Raw genomic sequence first — 22,400 nt, 5'->3', positions numbered from 1 at the left:
TTGCCTTGAATAATTAAAGTATATTAAAATATATATTGATCATTGTGTACGCCTCAGTCACGCGTTATTGACGAGCAAGTTTTAAAATAAACGACTGATAAAGTTTTGTTTAATTATTTATTGTCATCAATCATGAACAGCAACTCCAAACATCTATTTTTCGTTTTATGGAGCACTTTGTAACCTGATGACTTTCCAAGCTTGGAGCTACTTGGTTACATTCATAAAAGAAAAAAAATCTACCAAAAAACGTTGACAACGTAAAGAAATCAGCAAGTTTAAAAAACCCACCTCGGCTCACTTTTTTAAACTTGGTCCCATTTTGAATACCAACAGGAAATCAGTGTTTTTATTTTATTTCAACAGAATACAGCGTTTCCAACAAGATTACAAGCCTACTACACTTCTGGAAATGTTTTAAATTTATATAAATATGATGAAGTTTAAATTAATACCTTTTACAAATGGGACCAAGTTTCAAAAAGTGAGCCGAGGTGGGTTTTTAAAACTTGCTGATTTCTTTACGTTGTCAACGTTTTTTTGGTAGATTTAAAGTACATGTATTCAAATACAGACATGTTCTCGGTTTATTCACCATGTACACACAAAATTGTCTTTTGTTGACCTCCAATTGTTTTTAGGCAAGGCCCGTCGTCTACCGACGGCCTAAGACGAACCGACGGCAATGATAAGCGGGGGGCACCGGCCCTGCCCCCCCCCCCTTACTGGCTACGCCACTGCCAGGGCCCCAAACGCTAAAACGCAGGGCCGGCCGTTACTCAGTAAATAAAGCAACTACAATCCCCTGAATGGATATACATGTACTGCTGGTAGCAATTGAGCATTATACCTTAACGTTTGTACACGGGGCATTTAAGACCGCATGGAGTTCATGAAAATAATAAAATAATAATGGTGCTGCTTTAAACACCAGGTCACGATGAATGAACTTGAACATGAACATGCCCTCTTCTCTTATTTACATGCATGTGTACTTTGCACAAAAAGGTCGGGGAGATAATATTTTTTTACTTCCGTACATGATTATACGTGTAATATATACAATGAACATGCATGCTAAAGCTAAACTTTGGCCGGGTATTTTGGTCATATTATATAGCACCAAGTAGGAAGTTATATACTTTGTAGTTGACATGCTTTATGAAACTTTATCAGCATATCAAGATGACACTTAATAGTTTAATCGATTACTTGAATGTTAAGTCAATCGTATTCATTTTGTTGGTATTTTTTATGGTTGCGTGGTGGATGCAAAGATCACGCAATTTGCCACCAGGACCATGGGGTTTCCCAATACTGGGTTTCTTTCCTCAATTGATGTGGTATATGTACAAAGGAGAAGAGTTACATGTGATATTGACACGACTTGGACACAAATATGGAAAGATTTACAGCTTTAATCTATTCGGACTGGTTGTTGTGGTTATCAACGATTTCTCCATTTTGCAAGAAGGCTTGAATGACCCTGCGCTAAACAATAAGGGATACAACAACTTCTTGCAATCCGAATTGATGGGTAGTCACGGTAAGCTATTAAATATGCATAAAATTAATATAGAACGACCAGCTAATAATTTTTAAATGACATTTTCCCCCAAACCCCCTAAAACACGCATTCATGATTTTCGCACAGTATGTAGTAAGGAGTTGCAGCTTTAAATTGACAGCAAAACTCTTTCTGTTGTACATGTGGTTGTCCAAGTTATTTTATTTTATTGGTCGAAGGTTTCGGCCAATGCAATGCTGCCCCCTTTCTTCGTGGGTGACGAATTCAAAACGCATGGCCAAAATACAAGATCGAATAATGCATTTTCTGTTGTGAATGCTTAATTCCGACGAGGCGACAGCACCATCGATGTTCTTGTTTTGTGATCGATTTTAAACATTGTTAACAACCTAACACCAATGTCAAATTCCAAGACATGTTTCTAAATAAAAGCCGTCAAATTCCTAAACATCTTTAATTAAAATTTTGCATGTTTACAAATTAGTTACAACAAAGATTTTAGGAAAGTATTTCATCGATGTTCTTGTTTTGTGATCGATTTTAAAAATTGTTAACAACCTAACACCAATGTCAAATTACCAATACGTGTTTCTAAAGAAAAGCCGTCATTTTCCTAAACATCTTTAATTAGCATTTTGCATGTTTACACAAACCCGTGTACCCATTAGCCTAACACCGTGGCCTAACTTCATACTGAAAAAAACCAAAACAACAACAACAACAACAAACAAACGCAAATAACGTCAACAACAACATCAAAAATTCCTTTTTATGTCAGTACCTCTTGTTATGTTAGCTAGTCAACTTGTCATAATTATGTGCAGTTGTCTAAATAACTGTTATTTATGTTGTCTTTTGTTTTCCGATTTTTAACAGTGCATTCTTACAAACACAACGCCGAACTAAGGAAGTTTCTCCTCACCACTTTTCGAGGTTTGGGTATCGGGAAACGTACCTTTGAAGCCGATATTGTGGAAGAATCTATGGCTCTAGTGGATGTGTTAAACACACAAAAGGAAAAGGCGTGTGATCCACGTCTTTATTTGGCGAACACATCCGCCAACGTTATGTCGAAGATCTTGTTTCGGAAACGTCATGAGTACGATGATGACAAGTTTAGTCATCTGCTCGATCTTAATCACAGACGTTTGGAACTTGCTGGAAATGGAGGCTGGTCTCTGCTACTTCCGTACTATTTTCCAAGCAAAGACAGCAAAGAAATGTTGAAGCTTCAAGAAGATATAATCGCCTCTCTCGACAAACTTATTGATGAACACCGCGAACACTTCGACGCCGAAAACCCACTTGATTTCATTGATATTTATTTGACGGAAATGGATGGAAAGCCAACACCAGATGACCCTTACTCGTACCTGCAAAAACACAATATGAAAGCTGCATTGAATTCCTTGTCTTTAGCAGGAATTGATACGGTATCTACTACCTTAGAATGGTGTTGCTTATACATGATGGCACATCCAGATATCCAGCTGAAGATTCAGGAAGAAATGGATTCAGTTGTTGGCCGTAATCGGCTTCCACGGCTTTCCGATCAAAACAACCTTCCATACACCAGAGCTGCTTTGCTGGAGATACAACGCCATGCGACACTTGTACCACTCCTTGATTTCCATGCGGCTGGTAATGAGACATCACTTGCTGGGTACCATATTCCGAAAAGTGCAACAATCGTTTCAAACGCTTACGCCGTGATGAGAAACCCGACTGCATTTCCAGAACCAGAGCAGTTCAGACCTGAAAGGTTCATTGATGAAAATGGAGAGTATTTTGAAAAGAGCGAAGTTATTCCTTTCGGACTCGGTATGTATTACATAATTTACTTACATTTACTTACATTTACTTACATTATACAAGAGCTTGCGAGTTTAAGATTGGCAAACAAATCTGAATAATTTAGTTTTAGTTGTGTTGCATAAAATTGGATGACCAGTTAAGTCTTCCTATCTACCCATCAGAAGATACGCCGTCGTGTACCTCAGCTCCATTGTTGTGCACTGGAGGTCAGGGGCAAATTGAAATCTCGCATGTACTTGATAGTTTTGATACTCACAAAGATTATGTTTACAGATCAACATGTTTACAGGATTGTTACTATGTTGTGTGTTTCGTATTGTTTCAACAGGTCGTCGCATGTGTCCAGGGGAAAACATTGGCAAAATGGAGCTATTTGTCTTTTTCACCCATCTTCTTCATCAATATTCACTGGTCAAACCAGACGATGTACCATGTGTAACCTTTGAAGGAACATACGGGGCTATTTTTGTACCAAAGTCATACACGGCTATATTTCTGCCCAGAAATTGAGTTGCCGAGCAACTACCGTATGACAATAGGCTGCAAACTAAATTTTGCTTGCTCCATTCAAATCAAGATGCTGATTATGCCAGAACAAAAATGTTAGGCACCACATCGAATTTGGTCCTATAGAACTATCTTAGGTACCGATGACTCTTAACATCACTCACTGGAGATATAGTAAATTGTATCAAGCATAATAATTGACAATAGTATAGTGTTATTATTTTTCATTTAAATAAAAAACGAATGCACTATACAAATGTTCAAGGTACGTTAAGGGGGTACTACACCCCTGTGGTAAATTTGTGACTATTTTTGCATTTTTCTCAAAAAGTAATAACACACTGGTAAAAAAAGTTATGTATATTATTGGGGCAAGGAATACAATTACTACACTGAAATTTCAGTGACTCAAGACAACCGGTTCAGTAAATATGATAGGAAATGAGGTACATCCTAGCGGTACCTCATTTTCTATCATAAGTATCGAACCGCTTCTCTTGGTCACTGAAATTTCAGGGTAGTAATTGGATTCCTTGCCCCTATAATATACATAACTTTTGTTACCAGGGTGTTATTAGTCTTTGAGAAAAATGCAAAAATAGTCACAAATTTATTGAGGGGTGTAGTACCCCCTTAAAAGTATCATCGGTACAAAATGTACCACTTCGCAGCTTCGGGCACAGATAGTGCTGCTTTCTTTTGTAATGTATCGTGAGAACTTCCAATCAAAGCGTAAAAAGGCCTTCGCGCGATGATAAATAAACAAACAAATAAATAAAAAAATAAATAAAAAATAAATAAATAAATAAATAAATAAATAAATAAATAAATAAATAAATAAATAAATAAATAAATAAATAAGTAAATATACAAATAAATAAAAAATAATTAAAAAATAATAAATAAATGAATAAATAAATATATACAAATAAATAATATAAAAAAATTAATTAATTAATTAATTAATTAATTAATACTCTTATAAGGAAACGAAGGGATAATTCAAAGGGCAAGAGCAGTAGAGAAGAACTTGTTTTCGGCTCTCGTCTTTGTAGAGGGGGGCATTTTTCTTTTATTTTTTTCATGTTCCTCGTATCATGCCTTGAAGGTGAACGGGCAAAAAATTCTATGAATTTGCTTGAAAATATATAATCCGCGGTGTTAAATAGCGTTTGCCCTGCGTTTCAGCAGTATGTAATACGTGCACTTGGAACCCTTTTCAAGTAAATTAGGGGTTCCTTGTGGAAACCTAAAGCTGCGAAGAACCTTATTTTCACTGCGAGAACCCCATTCAGACTTTCAATGTTCATCAAGCGCACATGGTTCGTGAACGAACCCTATATCATTTTGAAGAACCCTTGAAGAACCTTTTTTTTAAGAGTGTGTGTTGTATCTGTGATAGGGTTAGTCTTTATGATCTCTATGATTTGTCATGCCTCATTTACTTACAACTTTTAACCATCCAGTGCCTATTCCTATGGATCATTTACACCAATTTTCATGAACCAGTAACAATCTAAGAAAATTTGACCTCAGATGACCCCAAGTGACCTTGAAATTTTGTCTCGCTTTGGGGACCGTCCCATCAAATTTCATGAACCTGCAACAATGGAAATTTGACCCAGGATGACCTCGACATGATCTTGATAATTGCAGGTTCATGACATTTGGTAGAAACAACCCCCGAAGCGAGACAAAAATGTTAAGATCATTTTGGGGTCATCGGCCGTCATCCATAGATCGCCATAGATTTTTGCAGGTTCATGAAATTTGTCTGAAAGTATCCGATACAGAATTTTTAATCCCTTTTAAAAAGGGTGGATTTTTTATGGCCTTTTTATGGTTTAAATTGTTTTATTATTTTTTACCCCCCCCCCCTTTCATGTCCTAAAAAAAGAAACCAAAAATATACGTCATTAACAGTGGCATAGATTGGGGTTGGAGAAAATGTCTTGAAGTCCAGTAAATCCAGCACCTGGTGAAATATGGTACAAAACTGGAATGAATTTGCGCGAAGGGCTATGAAAATTGCTACTTTTCAGTTTAAAATGGCCAAATATGGGGTTAATTTTGGTCAGAAACCCATATACAGGCGTCAACATTTATCCCCCATCCCCCAGGATCTACACCTATGGTCATTAACTCATTAGCTAAAAATTACCGTTTGGATTTATTTATAATACTTGGAGTCATAGTGTTACATCTAAAGTGCGCACAGTTTGTTGAGAGTACAAAATTGAATACTTTTAAAACATTCATGCTCTCAGAGCCCGCAAATAATTTGCAAAAAGGTATATCCCACCTAAAATTTGAAATGATGTAGCCTTGGCGGGGATATTAAACTGCATTTCATCACCCGTGTTATACGTGGACAAAAGAATGATGAAAGTTTACAACACAATACAATCAACATCGAGTTTTAAGCGGATTTATTCCACCCGATTGGGCAGTAACAACACCAGTTTGGTGCAGACCCAGATGAGCAATGGTTTTTGGAGTTGTGGTGAGCAGCGGTGGTTTCGGATTAGGATGTATAGGTGCGCCGTGGTTACAGAGCTATGCGCTCTGTAGCCATAGCGCCTATGTTCAAGGGTATTAAGCAGTATGCAGACTTTTTATTTGACGTACAATATTGTATGTAACATATCTACGTTATTTAATCTATCGCCATTCTATTTCCAGTAATGTTTAAGTTCTAACGAATGTTTGATGACGTAAAATCGATAATATATTTCTACCAGATATTATACGTAACATATTATCGATCACGGTCTGATACAGGGTTCTGATTATTTTAAGCATATAATACCTCAACAAGCACCGTCATATCCCATCAATTTATTATAGCATATAGGCCTATTACATAATCTTCTTATAATTTTAAATGGTAAATATGTTGACAAATGTTTCTTTACATCTAAGTATTACAACACGGGAATAACAATACTCAAACTTACCAGGCGTAATCTGCGTTTGCATTGCAACTTACGCCTGGCGGAGGTTACACCCAGCTCGCTACTCCTGACTTTTGTCAGGAGTAAATCGTCGGACGTACGCCTGGCGGAACTTACGCTGACCATCGTTCACACTGCACCTACTCCTGGCAGCACCTACCGGGCTAGACCGAATATGTCAATTTCAGGTGAGACTAGTGCTGAATTTCGAAAAAATAGGAAATATCTGGCAACACTGTATAAACAGATGTTTTTCCCCAAGCTCAAATGTAAATTTTTCATAAGACCGATGTATCATCTCAACATGATGAGGTCAATGTTTCATTTTCATATCTTTATTTTAGGAATGCATGCCATTGTATTTTGGCATTTTTAAAACTGAAAAATAGCTGAAAAAGCTGAAAAATAGCTGAAAAAGCTGAAAATATTCACATCTTACAATTAAACCCCGACCGAGTGCTTGGCATGCGAGGGGTCTCGGGTTCGAATCCCACCCAGAGCAAACAACTTCTTTCCTTCTTTTCTCTCTTTATTATTTCCTTCTTTCCTTTACCGTCGCCGAAAAGCCCTTAGGGCGTTAGGGTTAAGGTGAGACTTGTGTTGAATTTCGAAAAAATAGGAAAATGTCTGGCAACACTGTATAAACAGATGTTTTTTCCCCAAGCTCAAATGTACATTTTTCATAAGACCGATGTATCATCTCAACATGATGAGGTCGATGTTTCATTTTCACATCTTTATTTTAGGAATGCATGTCATTGTATTTTGGTATTTTTAAGACTGAAAAATAGCTGACAAATGTTCATATCTTACAATTAAACCCCAATTTTGGCAACACCCATGTGGTTTGGAACAACACTGACCTAATAACTGATCAAATTTGATATGAAATTAACTTTCTTTCTAAAAAATGTTCCTTGAAAGGGTGAGGTTTTATTTTCACATCATTTAACTTAAGGTTATACTTGTGCTGAATTTCGAACAAAATAGGAAAATGTCTGGCAACACTGTATAAACAGATGTTTTTCCCCGAGCTCAAATGTAAATTTTTCATAAGACCAATGTATCATCTCAACATGCTGTGGTCGATGTTGAAATCGGAGCACTACCATATGGTTTATGAGCTATACAAAGTTGGTATATTTTCATACTTTGAAAAATTGAAAAACACCCTATTTCAAATAAATGGTATAACCCACCCTGACATCTGGTGATTATTTTTAAACTTTCAATGCGGCATCTAAGGTTTGACCTATTCATACCTTATAAAGAAAAAATTATATATATATTGTGTATATTAGTAACACTGGCTTCAAAACTTGACAAATTGACTGCTGAAAATGCAAAATTGTGAAAATAGGCCTAAAATGAAAATTTGGCTGTTACCATGGCAACAGGGATATTTTTCCCAAATTTATTTCATGTGTGTTTGTTTCAGGTCAAGGTGCATCAAATATGAAAGTTTAAAGGAAATCCATTTTTTGACCGTGGCAAACATTTTTTAAAAATTCTCCAAAATAACAGATAATGCATCTTTAACGATGAAAAATCTGCGCATGCATGAATCCCAGGGTCTGCGATGACGCAATCACCCTAAGTGTTATATGCGCACGGAATTGCTGGCCGGGCAGCAATAACCCGTGTAGCTACCGGTCCGTGATCGTGTGCTTGGCATGCGAGGGGTCAAAGGTTCGAATCCCGGGGGTGCCAAGTCAAAAAGTCTTCTTCTCCTTGACTTTTCGGATCTTCTTTGACTTCCGATCCCAAAAAGCAGGGTCCAGTGTTAGGGTTAACATGTGTACATGAGCTACATAGGTCAAACATAAATTGGCCCAAGGCCCAGTAAATAAAGCACCTAAAGTGTTCTACGTTATTATACTGATGGCGCTTGAGCATTATACCTTATCATATGTACATGAGCCGCAAACGTCAAATATAATGGCCCCAGCGCCCAAAATAAAAAAAGCTTTAGGGCTCAAATTTGGGGCAAGGATAGCACTTGAGCATTATGTTGTTATATGTATATATGAGCCCCCCCATACGTCGTATGTCACATATTAGGGCTCCATGGCCCAGTGGCGTAGCCAGGTTTTCGGAACGGGGGGCACAACTTTTAAATGTACCGACGAAAATCATTTTTGTGGCCAATGCGGTCCTCAAAAATCCTCAAAATTTTCAAAAAAGGTAGAATCATATCCAAAAGTACATGTATTCAAATACAAACATGTTCTCGGTTTATTCACCATATACACACAAAATTGTCTTTTGTTGACCCCCAATTGTTTTTAGGCAAGGCTCGTCGTCTACCGACGGCCTAAGACGAACCGACGGCAATGATGAGCGGGGGGCACCGGCCCCTGCCCCCCCCCCCCCCTTACTGGCTACGCCACTGCCAGGGCCGGCCGGCCGTTACTCAGTAATAAAGCAACTACAATCCCCTGAATGGACAAACTGCTGGTAGCACTTGAGCATTATACCTTAACGTTTGTACACGGGACATTTAAGACCGCATGGAGTTCATGAAAATAATAAAAAAATAATGGTGCTGCTTTAAACACCAGGTCACGATGAATGAACTTGAACATGAACATGCCCTCTTCTCTTATTTACATGCATGTGTACTTTGCACAAAAAGGTCGGGGAGATAATATTTTTTTACTTTCGTACATGATTATACATGTAATATATACAATGAACATGCATGCTAAAGCTAAACTTTGGCCGGGTATTTTGGTTATATTGGATAGCATCAAGTAGCAAGTTATATACTTTGTAGTTGACATGCTTTATGAAACTTAATCAGGATATCTATCAAGATGACACTTGGTAGTTTAATCGATTGGTTGAATGTTAAGTCAATCGTATTCCTTTTGTTGGTATTCACTATGGTTGGGTGGTGGATACAAAGATCACGCAATTTGCCACCAGGACCATGGGGTTTCCCAATACTGGGTTTCTTTCCTCAATTGATGTGGTATATGTACAAAGGAGAAGAGTTGCATATGATATTGACACGACTTGGACACAAATATGGAAAGATTTACAGCTTTAATCTATTCGGACTGGTTGTTGTGGTTATCAACGATTTCTCCATTTTGCAAGAAGGCTTGAATAACCCTGCGTTGAACAACAAAGGATACAATAACTTCTTGCAATCCGAATTGATGGGTAGTCACGGTAAGCTATTAAATATGCATAAAATTAATATAGAACGACCAGCTAATAATTTTTAAATGACATTTTCCCCCAACCCCCTAAAACACGCATTCATGATTTTCGCACAGTATGTAGTATAGTTGCAGCTTTAAATTGACAGCAAAACTCTTTCTGGTGTGCATGTGGATGTCAAGTTATTTTATTTTATTGGTCGAAGGTTTCGGCCAATGCAATGGTGCCACCTTCTTGGGTGGCGAATTCAAAACGCATGGCCGTATGCAAGATGGAATAATGCATTTTCTGTTGTGAATATTTAATTCCGACGAGGCGACAGCACCATCGATGTTCTTGTTTTGTGATCGATTTTAAACATTGTTAACAACCTAACACCAATGTCAAATTCCAAGACATGTTTCTAAATAAAAAGCCGTCAAATTTCTAAACATCTTTAATCAGCATTTTGCATGTTTATAAATTAGTTACAACAAAAATTTTAGGAAAGTAACCCATTGTAGCCTAACACCGCACAGTGACATCGCCCCGATATCTTCATGGCAGAAATCGCCATGGTAGATTGAATCCACCGCCACGCATGGCCATTATACAGTCGCATAATAGGCCGAAGGACATCTGACTAAGGCTACTGACAATAGCCCCGATTAGCTCGGTGACTAACCTCGCGGTGTGTCAGTCAAGCATGGTATGCCATAGGTCATATTCTTTTAGACAACCTTCACGATTGGCCTATACACTGCGCTATATAATTCGGCACATTAATCAGAACTATTGCGGAATTATTGTCAGTTTTTGACTCAAGACGCAAGCTACTGTCTCAAAGCGCAAGCTAACGACTATCATATCTGTTCAAAATATATATTCATGTGCAAGGAACCACATCTGGTTTCTTTATACGAAATCATTTACGGGAGATATTCATCATTTTCTACACCGGTATCCAAAGATTTTCTTCTCATATCAAACTCGTGCATAGCAAATTCACGTGTATCGATCCCGGGTATTTATTTTAGTATCTCTGCTAACAAAGTAATTATTAGCCAGGCGGTGTCGGTGTGCACCGTGGCCTAACTTCACACTGAAAAAACCCAAAACAACAACAACAACAACAACAAAGAACCAAACGCAAACAACGTCAACAACAACATCAAATATTCCTTTTTATGTCAGTTCCTCTTGTTATGTTAGCTAGTCAACTTGTCATAATTATGTGCAGTTGTCTAAATAACTGTTATTTATGTTGTCTTTTGTTTTCCGATTTTAACAGTGCATTCTTACAAGCACAACGCCGAGCTAAGGAGGTTTCTCCTCACCACTTTTCGAGGTTTGGAAATCGGGAAACGTAGCTTTGAAGCTGATATTGTGGAAGAATCTAAGGTTCTAGTGGATGAGTTAAACACGCAAAAGGAAAAGGCATGCAGTCCACGTCGGTATTTGGCGAACACATCCGCTAACGTTATGTCGAAGATCTTGTTTCGGAAACGTCATGAGTACGATGATGACAAGTTTAGTCATCTGCTTGATCTTAATCACAGACGTTTGGAACTTGCTGGAAATGGAGGCTGGTCTCTGCTACTTCCGTATTATTTTCCAAACAAAGACAGCAAGGTAATGTTAAAGCTTCAAGAAGATATAATCGCCTCTCTCGACAAACTTATTGATGAACATCGCGAACACTTCGACGCCGAAAACCCACTTGATTTCATTGATGTTTATTTGAAGGAAATGGATGAAAAGCCAACACCAGATGACCCTTACTCGTACCTGCATGAACGCAATATGAAAGCTGCATTGAATTTGTTGTCTTTAGCAGGAATTGATACGGTGTCTACTACCTTAGAATGGTGTTGCTTATACATGATGGCACATCCAGATATCCAGCAGATGGTTCAGGAAGAAACGGATTCAGTTGTTGGCCGTAATCGGCTTCCACGGCTTTCCGATCAAAACAATCTGCCATACACCAGAGCTGCTTTGCTGGAGGTTCAACGTCATGTGACATTAGCACCACTCCTTGATTTTCATGCGGCTGGTAATGAGACATCACTCTCTGGGTACCATATTCCGAAAGGTGCGACACTCGTTTCAAACGCTTACGCCGTGATGAGAGACCCGATTGCATTTCCAGAACCAGAGCAGTTCAGACCTGAAAGGTTCATTGATGAAAATGGAGAGTATTTTGAAAAGAGCGAAGTTATTCCTTTTGGACTCGGTAAGTATTGCCGAATTTACTTACATTAGGGGCTGTGCAATAATTATGTGTACCCCGGGGTGGTGAATTTGCTCCCCCTCCTATAATTCACCACCCCGGGGTACACATAATTATTGCACAGCAATTATACAACAACTTGCGAGTTTAAGATTGGCAAACAAATCTGAAAAGTTAGTTTTCGTTGCATAATATTATATGACCAGTTAAATCTTCCTATCTACCCATCAGAAGATACGCCGTCATGCACCTCAGGAGGTCAAGAGCATATTGAATTCTTGCATGTACATGATAGGTTTGATAGTCACAAAATATTCATAGTGCAGTTATGCTGCATAGCAAACATGATTCGCCCTTTGCAGTACTTAAACCTGGTTAACAGGAAATTACTCCAGCAAAATCAATCGATAAAGTCTATTCCCATCCTGCACATTGAATGGTGGACTGCACTTATGCCCAAAAATGGCATTTGCCAATCAATAATCACCCACTTGAAATCCCCTGACTCGCTCCACTGACCAAAGTTATGGACAAATATGGGAGTTGTTTTTGCTGTTATCTGTCATTTACATATCAGGGAGGTACGAACATTTGCAGATGCCCCACCTACTCAGTTTTTAGCCTACATGTAATGTATACATTATTCTTGATTGACAGCAAGTACAAAAAATGTCCGTCAAGTGATTTAGCTTTAATGCCCTTCAGAAGAGAGCGGTCCACAAGTGAGTGATAGTCACTAAAAGTTGCATTCGATTTACACAGGGAATTTTGCAGGCCATGCCGTGCCCTTCCTTACTAAAAATATTTCCAAACATCTAAATTAGCTAAAAATTTAGGACATGTTACAAAACTATATTTTCTAGAATTTCAGAGAGTACAAAAATATTGGCTGGTTATTTTACACACAGTGACGTTAACTAGGCAATGCCCTATACCTCTAACATACACTGTTTGTAGAGGTCACACGTCAATGGTGAGAGCACTGTGTATTGTGTATAGAAAAATGAACAGTAACTGCAGTATGTAACGATAATGTTTACCTTTCAACAGGTCAACAAAGGATTTTTACTATATTGTGTGTTTCGTATTGTTTCAACAGGTCGTCGCATGTGTCCAGGGGAAAACATTGGCAAAATGGAGCTATTTGTCTTTTTCACCCATCTTCTTCACCGATTTTCACTTGTCAAACCAGACGATGTACCATGTGTAACCTTTGAAGGAACATACGGGGCTATTTTTGTACCAAAGCCATTCACGGTTATATTTCTGCCCAGAAATTGAGTTGCCTGGCAACTACCGTATGACAATAGGCTGCAAAATAACTATTGCTTGCTCAAGATGCTGATCATGCCCGAACAAAAATCCCTAGCAGAAATTCTATACAGCAAGAAGTGTATTAAAAGTGTATCAAAGTGTATTAAAACTATATCAAATAGCAATTTGATACAGTTTTGATATACGAAGGTGAATTGAAAATGTATCAACTGAAAATATAGGGTATCAAAACTTTATCAAATACCACCTAACTGTATCAAAAATATATCAACAGTGTATCAAATTTGAACTTAGTTAATTTTGGCACTGCTTGTGGTGTATCAAAAGTGTATCAAATTGGACTTTGCCAGTTTTTTAGTATATGTAAACTGTATCAAACTGATCACATGACTAGATCATGACTCATCATTTCCAAATTTGCCCATGTGGCATGCATGCATTTAACACCAGGATTTGCATTTGGAAATGTACTGTATTTTAGAGCAAATTATGGTGTTTTATTTATCATGATGAAGATACATACATTGCTTGTAGACTCCACATTAGGTTACAATGTAGTTGTAATCAGGGACTGTGATTAAAGAGGATATTTTATTGACTTTGTTCTGATAAAGTAAGTATATTATATATAGGGCCTCCATGTATGTATTAAGCGTAGCACAGCCTGTATAGTAAAAAAAAAACCTGCTGAATCATTTTGTTATTGGTAGCCTTTTTGTCTATAATCACTATGGTGTGGGAGTGTGTTGGGGGTGTTGGGGTGTATACGCAGATTATCTAGAGATCCGTATGGGGTACAGTGACGTAACTTTAGTGGCATACCGCTCCTACCCATGGGGCTGCCGAAAAGGTTAATTTTGCCAACCCAAAGACCCCCCCCCCCCACAAATATGCGCATGACATTGGTGGGGAGTAGCGTGGCCAGAGGTTCTCGATCCAATTAGATTTTCAGGGCAAAATACATGGTAATTAAGCACCTAATGTGTATAATTTATGCGTTTCAAGCAAAATACCTTGTGAACAGATATCTGGAGATCGGTATGGGGTACAGGGACAAAACTTGGTGGGGAGTGGTGCGGCCAGAGGTTCTCGACCTGATTAGATTTTTGGTGCAAAATATGCTAAACGCAAGGACATTTTCAGTCCAATCAAGCCCAAATTCAACAGTAATGATCCTTACAACATTCTTAACATGTTTAAAATATTATGACCCCAAAGGTCAAAGTTCCGGGGTCAAAGGCCAAATCTCAAAATTTGTCCAAACTAGCTCAAATTCAACAAGAATGATCCTTACACAATCTAAACATGTTTACAAACATTAATGACCCCAAAGTTTAAAGTTAAGGGGTCAAAGGTCAAATTTTGAAATTGGTTCAATCAAATTCAACAGAAATGATCCTTACAATATTCTTAACAAATTAACATGTTGAAAATATTCATGGCAGTATTGGGCAGTATGGGGGGGGGGGCACGCTGGCCAGCGGGACCGCCCTATTTTTGATATATACCATTTGATACACTTTTTTGATACATTCCATGCGATACACTTTTGATATGTATGAAATGTGTATAAAATGATATGAATTTCAATGCTAATTTGATACAGTTTAAATTGGAACGCTGATTTGATATAATTATGTATGAAATGTGTATGAAATGAAAGGATAAGAATTTCAATGCTAATTTGATACAGTTTATATTGGAACGCTGATTTGATACAGTAACATATTTGATACACCTTTGATATAATTATGTATGAAATGTGTATGAAATGAAAGGATAAGAATTTCAACGCTAATTTGATAGTTTAAATCAGAACGCTGATTTGATACAGTGACATATTTGATACACTTTTGATATAATTATGTATGAAATGTGTATGAAATGAAAGGATAATAATTTCAATGCTAATTTGATACAGTTTAAATTGGAACGCTGATTTGATACAGTAACATATTTGATACACTTTTGATATAATTATGTATGAAATGTGCATGAAATGAAAGGATAAGAATTTCAACGCTAATTTGATACAGTTTAAATTGGAACGCTGATTTGATACAGTAACATATTTAATAAACTTTTGATATAATTATGTATGAAATGTGTATGAAATGAAAGGATAAGAATTTCAACGCTAATTTGATACAGTTTAAATTGGAACGCTGATTTGATAGAGTAACATATTTGATAAACTTTTGATATAATTATGTATGAAATGTGTATGAAATGAAAGGATAAGAATTTCAACGCTAATTTGATACAGTTTAAATTGGAACGCTGATTTGATAGAATATTTGATACATTCTTGATATAATTATGTATGAAATGTGTATGAAATGAAAGGATAAGAATTTCAACGCTAATTTGATACAATTTAAATTGGAACGCTGATTTGATAGAGTAACATATTTGATAAACTTTTGATATAATTATGTATGAAATGTGTATGAAATGAAAGGATAATAATTTCAACGCTAATTTGATACAGTTTAAATTGGAACGCTGATTTGATAGAGTAACATATTTGATACATTTTTGATATAATTATGTATGAAATGTGTATGAAATGAAAGGAAAAAATTTCAACGCTAATTTGATACAGTTTAAATTGGAACGCTGATTTGATACAGTAACATATTTGATAAACTTTTGATATAATTATGTATGAAATGTGTATGAAATGAAAGGATAAGAATTTCAACGCTAATTTGATACAGTTTAAATTTGAACGCTGATTTGATACAGTTACATATTTGATACACTTTTGATATAATTATGTATGAAATGTGTATGAAATGAAAGGATAACAATTTCAATGCTAATTTGATACAGTTTAAATTGGAACGCTGATTTGATACAGTAACATATTTGATACACTTTTGATATAATTATGTATGAAATGTGTATGAAATGAAAGGATAAGAATTTCAACGCTAATTTGATACATCTTGAAACAAATTCATCAGGATTGTGAAGTAAACTAAAGTTTTTGATTATGTAGTCAAATCCAATGAAATTCTACTCACTTAGACAGTTTCGTCTTCCTGGTCGGAAGACTTCTTCAGTAATGCGATGATCCACTGGTTTTCCCGCGAGACTTCTCATCCCTAGGGTGCACAGGAAGGTGTATATTCTCTAAATCACATATATGATCCACTACTAAGAACTGTGCACCCTAGGGATGAGAAGTCTCGCGGGAAAACCAGTGGATCATCGCATTACTGAAGAAGTCTTCCGACCAGGAAGACGAAACTGTCTAAGTGAGTAGAATTTCATCGGATTTGACTACATAATCAAAAACTTTAGTTTACTTCACAATCCTGATGAATTTGTTTCAAGATGTAAGAAGAAATTATGGAAACGATGCAGTGAAAAATATACGTGATTTAGAGAATATAGAGAGGAAAATTGCTCGCCATCGCAACCACCTTACATTCACGCACCGGTGTAAACAACATGGAGTCACACCATCAAGCCTCCGAATTCGCTGCCCGATCAAGACGATCAAAGCCAAAAACATCGTTGAAAAAGCGCAAAAAGAGCTAGCGAGAGAACGTATCCGCGTCATTAGCAACCAAATCAAGTCATATGAAAAGGAAAGAGCGGTGTTGAAAAAAGATCTAGAAACACTGACGAACGACGACACAGAGCTACGGCGCCATGTTGAAATTCATTGTGAAAACAAAGGGAAATCGGAACATGAAAAGACCAAGAAAAGGCATAAGGACAAGTTTGAACGGCTCAAGAACAAAGAATGGAGTAAAAAAGTGAGTAATGCAGCTTCGGCTGAGCCAGATCTATCAGGTACACAGCTAAAACGTTGGGTTATCAATACTTCCGATCGTAAGCTTACCAAACCACAAACCACCTTGTTGGCTAAAGGGCTAAACTTCGCGGTGTCTGTTGATAAGATTCCCAATGACGAGTTTATAGTTGCTTGCGAGAAAGCCTGTTGGGCTATTCCTAATGCTGAAGCTCAAAACTTGCGTGCAGAAGTAGCAGGTGTTCTGAAATCCGCCAAAATCCCCCCTCCTAATATTAGTTATGATGAAAGGAAAGCCCTCAGAGAGCTTCAAAAGATCAATCGCTCATAATAATGGGAGCTGACAAGGGGAGAAGTACTGTGGTCACAGAAAAAGACACCTATGAAGAAAAAGTGAAGAACATGTTAAGTGATACAAGAACGTATGAAAAGCTTAAAGGGGACCCAACTGGCTCTTACAAAAGAAAACTTGTTGGAATTTTGCAAAGACTGAAAGAGGATTCTAAGATCAATGACAGCCAATACAAACTGCTGTATCCTACTGCAGAGGTCACTCCACGCCTTTATTGTACAACCAAGATTCACAAAGAGGGCAACCCAGTTCGCCCCATTGTAGACTACACCGGATCAATAGCATACCAAACTTCTAAGGCACTCGGTGAAATCCTTGCCCCAATGGTTGGAAAAACGGAGCACCATGTTGTGAATTCCGCCAATTAGCGGAGGATCTAGCAGGGTTTTCATCGAAGAGGGGACATCTTTAATTCACACGATGTCGTGTCCTTATTTACCAACACCCCGATTGACAAGACACTTAGTATCATCAAGAACCGCCTGTCAGATGACAAGACATTGAAGAACAGAACTAATTTGAACGTTGATGACATAATGGAGTTACTGGAGTTTGTGTTAACGACAACATACTTTTCGTTCAGGGGGACTATATAGAAACAAAAGTTCGGAGCCGCCATGGGGAGCCCATGTAGTGCAATCATCGCCAACATATTCATGGAATGGCTCGAACAAGAAGCTATTGCCACAGCACCCATGGAGTGCAAGCCTAAGATGTGGAAGAGATATGTTGACGACATCCTGGAAATCATCAAAAAAGGGACTACGCAACAACTCACGGAACATCTCAACACAGTCGACCCCACTAAGAACATCAAGTTCACGCACGAAGAGGAAGAAAACAACCAGATACCGTTCCTTGACACCCTCATTATAAGGAAGGACGATGGATCTGTGAAACTGTTAATCTACAGGAAAAAGACTCACACAGATCAATATCTGAACTTTTCGTCGCAGCACCCTCTCCATCAAAAAATAGGGGTGGTTAGAACCTTACTTGACAGGATGGAAAACATTGTCACTGAGGAGGAGGACAAACAAGAGGAAGAAAACAAAATAAGATCAGCGTTAGCGCAGTGTAGCTACCCTAAATGGTCCATCGATAAGGCAAAACAACAAATTCAAAATAAACAGACTAAGGTGAGCAGGAATAGTAAAGACAGTGCGGATCGGTGCAAAGGAATGGTTGTCATTCCCTATGTGCAAGGAGTCTCTGAAAGGTTGCAAAGATCTTTCAAAAGTATGGTATCAGCACGGCCATGAAGCCCCACAACACCCTCAAGAGATTGCTTGTGCATCCTAAGGACAAGATCGACTCCTCACAATCCTGCGACTGTGTATACGAAATCCCTTGCCAAACTTGTAATAAATCATATATCGGCGAGACAGGGAGAAAATTCCAAACAAGACTGAATGAACACAGAAAAGACACTGAAAAAATCAAAGATGTTAAATATACCAGAGCAAAAGAAAAGAATCCGTCACTGAACAGCATAAGTCGGCCATCACCGACCATGTAGCACAGGAGAACCATGTCATTGACTGGGAGGGGGCAAAGATTCTCGAAAAGGACTCAAATAAACACACAAGATGGATACGCGAGGCATTATGGATCAGAAAGAGGGGGCAGGAGACGCTAAATCGCGATGAAGGTGTATATTCTCTAAATCACATATATGATCCACTACTAAGAACTGTGCACCCTAGGGATGAGAAGTCTCGCGGGAAAACCAGTGGATCATCGCATTACTGAAGAAGTCTTCCGACCAGGAAGACGAAACTGTCTAAGTGAGTAGAATTTCATTGGATTTGACTACATAATCAAAAACTCTAATTTGATACAGTTTAAATTGGAACGCTGATTTGATACAGTAACATATTTAATAAACTTTTGATATAATTATGTATGAAATGTGTATGAAATGAAAGGATAAGAATTTCAACGCTAATTTGATACAGTTTAAATTGGAACGCTGATTTGATAGAGTAACATATTTGATACATTTTTGATATAATTATGTATGAAATGTGTATGAAATGAAAGGATAAGAATTTCAACGCTAATTTGATACAGTTTAAATTGGAACGCTGATTTGATACAGTAACATATTTGATACACTTTTGATATAATTATGTATGAAATGTGTATGAAATAAAAGGATAAGAATTTCAACTCTAATTTGATACAGTTGAAATTGGAACGCTGATTTGATAGAATATTTGATACATTCTTGATATAATTATGTATGAAATGTGTATGAAATGAAAGGATAAAATTTCAACGCTAATTTGATACAGTTTAAATTGGAACGCTGATTTGATACAGTAACATATTTGATACACTTTTGATATAATTATGTATGAAATGTGTATGAAATGAAAGGATAAGAATTTCAACGCTAATTTGATACAGTTTAAATTGGAACGCTGATTTGATAGAGTAACATATTTGATAAACTTTTGATATAATTATGTATGAAATGTGTATGAAATGAAAGGATAAGAATTTCAACGCTAATTTTATACAGTTTAAATTGGAACGCTGATTTGATACAGTAACATATTTGATACACTTTTGATATAATTATATATGAAATGTGTATGAAATGAAAGGATAAAATTTCAACGCTAATTTGATACAGTTGAAATTGGAACGCTGATTTGATACAGTGACATATTTGATACACTTTTGATATAAATATGTATGAAATGAAAGGATACATTTCATTTGATACAGTTTTGATATGATCCATTTCATACATTTCATACACCCAACTTATTTGATACTTTTTTGATACATCATCTTGGCATTTAATACACTTTTGATATGTATAAAATGTGTATGCAATGTTAATTTGATACAGTTTTGATACGTAAAAGTGTATGAAATGAGGGTTCCAATTCAAATACTTTTTATTTCATACATTTTTCATATGTATCAAAAGTGTATCAAATTTCAGCCTGGGATGTTAGGCATCACATCGAATTTGGTCCTATATAACTATCGGTGCCCGGTTAGGTACCGATGATTCTTAAGATCACTCCCTGGAGATATAGTAAATTGTATCAAGCATAATAATTGACAATTGCATAGTGTTATTATTTTTCATTTAAAAACGAATGCACTATACAAATGTTCAAGGCACGATAAAAAGTGTCATCGGTACCTCTTCAGGCACCGATAGGACCAAAACAGATGTTGTGCCTTACGCATGATGCAGTCATGTCTACAGTAGAATTCATCTCGACCTTTGCAGGACTTAACCCCATTAAAAGCTATTAAACCAAGATAACACTCATTGAAACAGCTCAACTGATTAAATCGGATCTTCTCTGGTTGTGCACAAGTGTCTGTTTTCATGTGCGATATCACAATAAAGCTGGTATTATAGCTTCAGTTGGGAATAATAAAGGAAACGAAAGGAAACAATGGTATGTGTAGCTTTGTTCACGAAATGAGACAATTGCCTGCTTTTTGTAAACCAGCATTCTTGAAAATGAGCAACATAATGATTTTTGACTTAACACGGTTTGGAAATAATTTCTTCATATTTTTGGTGTTATCTGTCGTTTACATATCCTTCCTAAAACACCAAAGTACGAATATTTCCAAACATCTAAATTAGCTAAAAATTTAGGACATGTTACAAAACTATATTGTCTAGAATTTTAGAAGAGTACTTTTAATATTGGCCGGTTATTTTTCACACAGCGACGTTAACTAGTCATATCCCCATACTTTTAACGTAGGGCTATTTGTAAAGGTCACGCGTCAATGGGAAAGAGCACTGTGTATTGTGTATAGGAAAACGGACAGTAACTGCAGTATGGGAGACCAAGATAATAGAGAGCTTGCGGAATGAAGTTACTTCAACTGGAACGGCAACTTCAGAAATATCGATTGGATTTCTTGCTCAAATTTACTCCAACGCGAACGTATGGTTGGTTATTGCAACAACAGCGTCTTGTCGCTTAAACTCGGGACATGTGTATCAATGTGCGTTCAAAAGAAGGGCATGTGTAAGAGCTTGTAACGACTACATCCAAATGTCTCTCTTTTGTTTAGTCAAGTGGTTATTAGTCCCACTTCAAGACAAAAGACTCTACCTTAAGAGCTTCGTTTGAGTAAACATGAATGAACTCGCGATACCACTCAACATGGATTATGTCGGGACCCAGCGTTAATCTCCTTATCATATTATTTTGAAACTAGCTATACATTTCAATTAATATTCTTACGATAGTTATAGGCCTATATAATATTATTTAATAAAGGCTCGTCAGCTTGGTCAATTTCATATTCCAATTTACTTCGCAAAGCCTAATGAAATACATATTCTTTATTTCTTTCCCCTCCTTCTGAATCTCTCTCCCCCTTCCCCTCCTGTTCCCCCTTCCCTACCTTTTCCTTATTTTCCCAACCTTCTCCCCTCTATCTGTACTCGCTCTCTCAAACTTGACCCTCCTATAATTACCCACTCGCACTCCTGTTTTCCCCTCCCCAGTGATTTTGTCAGGGTTTTTCTGTTAGGAGGGCGTGGGCCGATTCTCAAAGGGAAAGGTTTTTACAAAAATGGGCTTAAAATGGCAGAAAAAGGCCTAAAAGCGTAAAATATCACGGCGGCCAGCATCCAAAAGGGGAGGGTCAAGAAGGAAGACAAGATGTCCCACGGGGGAGCCCCCCCCCCCTTGGCTACCACCAAAACACCTCCCTGTCCGCTTCCAATGCCCTCCCTCTCCTCCTCCTTACCCCCTCTCTTACCAGGCACAACCTATGACATGTTATATATAAAAATGTTATGCACCTGCTTTACTCTTCCAGAA

At 37.3% G+C, this 22,400-nt stretch overlaps 4 protein-coding genes across 4 annotated transcripts; all 4 read left to right on the top strand.

The window, feature by feature from the left end:
• The first annotated feature begins 524 nt into the window (after positions 1 to 524).
• LOC140156843 (cytochrome P450 2U1-like) lies at positions 525 to 4,228 on the top strand. Its single transcript, XM_072179841.1, has 3 exons — positions 525 to 1,546; positions 2,405 to 3,349; positions 3,672 to 4,228. Exons 1-3 carry the CDS (start codon positions 1,162 to 1,164, stop codon positions 3,851 to 3,853), a joined length of 1,512 nt encoding a protein of 503 aa, XP_072035942.1. The 5' UTR covers positions 525 to 1,161; the 3' UTR covers positions 3,854 to 4,228.
• A 4,749-nt stretch (positions 4,229 to 8,977) lies between these two features.
• On the top strand, positions 8,978 to 14,848 carry LOC140156842 (cytochrome P450 2U1-like). Its single transcript, XM_072179840.1, has 3 exons — positions 8,978 to 9,981; positions 11,243 to 12,187; positions 13,284 to 14,848. Exons 1-3 carry the CDS (start codon positions 9,621 to 9,623, stop codon positions 13,463 to 13,465), a joined length of 1,488 nt encoding a protein of 495 aa, XP_072035941.1. The 5' UTR covers positions 8,978 to 9,620; the 3' UTR covers positions 13,466 to 14,848.
• Positions 14,849 to 16,785: 1,937 nt separating this feature from the next.
• Positions 16,786 to 17,556, top strand: LOC140157695 (uncharacterized). Its single transcript, XM_072180935.1, has one exon. It carries the CDS (start codon positions 16,786 to 16,788, stop codon positions 17,554 to 17,556), a length of 771 nt encoding a protein of 256 aa, XP_072037036.1.
• Positions 17,557 to 18,194: 638 nt separating this feature from the next.
• Positions 18,195 to 18,839, top strand: LOC140157694 (uncharacterized). Its single transcript, XM_072180934.1, has one exon. The coding sequence runs from the start codon at positions 18,195 to 18,197 to the stop codon at positions 18,837 to 18,839; it is 645 nt and encodes a 214-aa protein (XP_072037035.1).
• Positions 18,840 to 22,400: the final 3,561 nt, after the last annotated feature.

This window comes from Amphiura filiformis, chromosome 7, assembly GCF_039555335.1.
Source record: "Amphiura filiformis chromosome 7, Afil_fr2py, whole genome shotgun sequence".
In the NCBI taxonomy this organism is placed as follows: domain Eukaryota; kingdom Metazoa; phylum Echinodermata; class Ophiuroidea; order Amphilepidida; family Amphiuridae; genus Amphiura; species Amphiura filiformis.
This window is presented reverse-complemented; position numbering and strand designations above follow the sequence as displayed.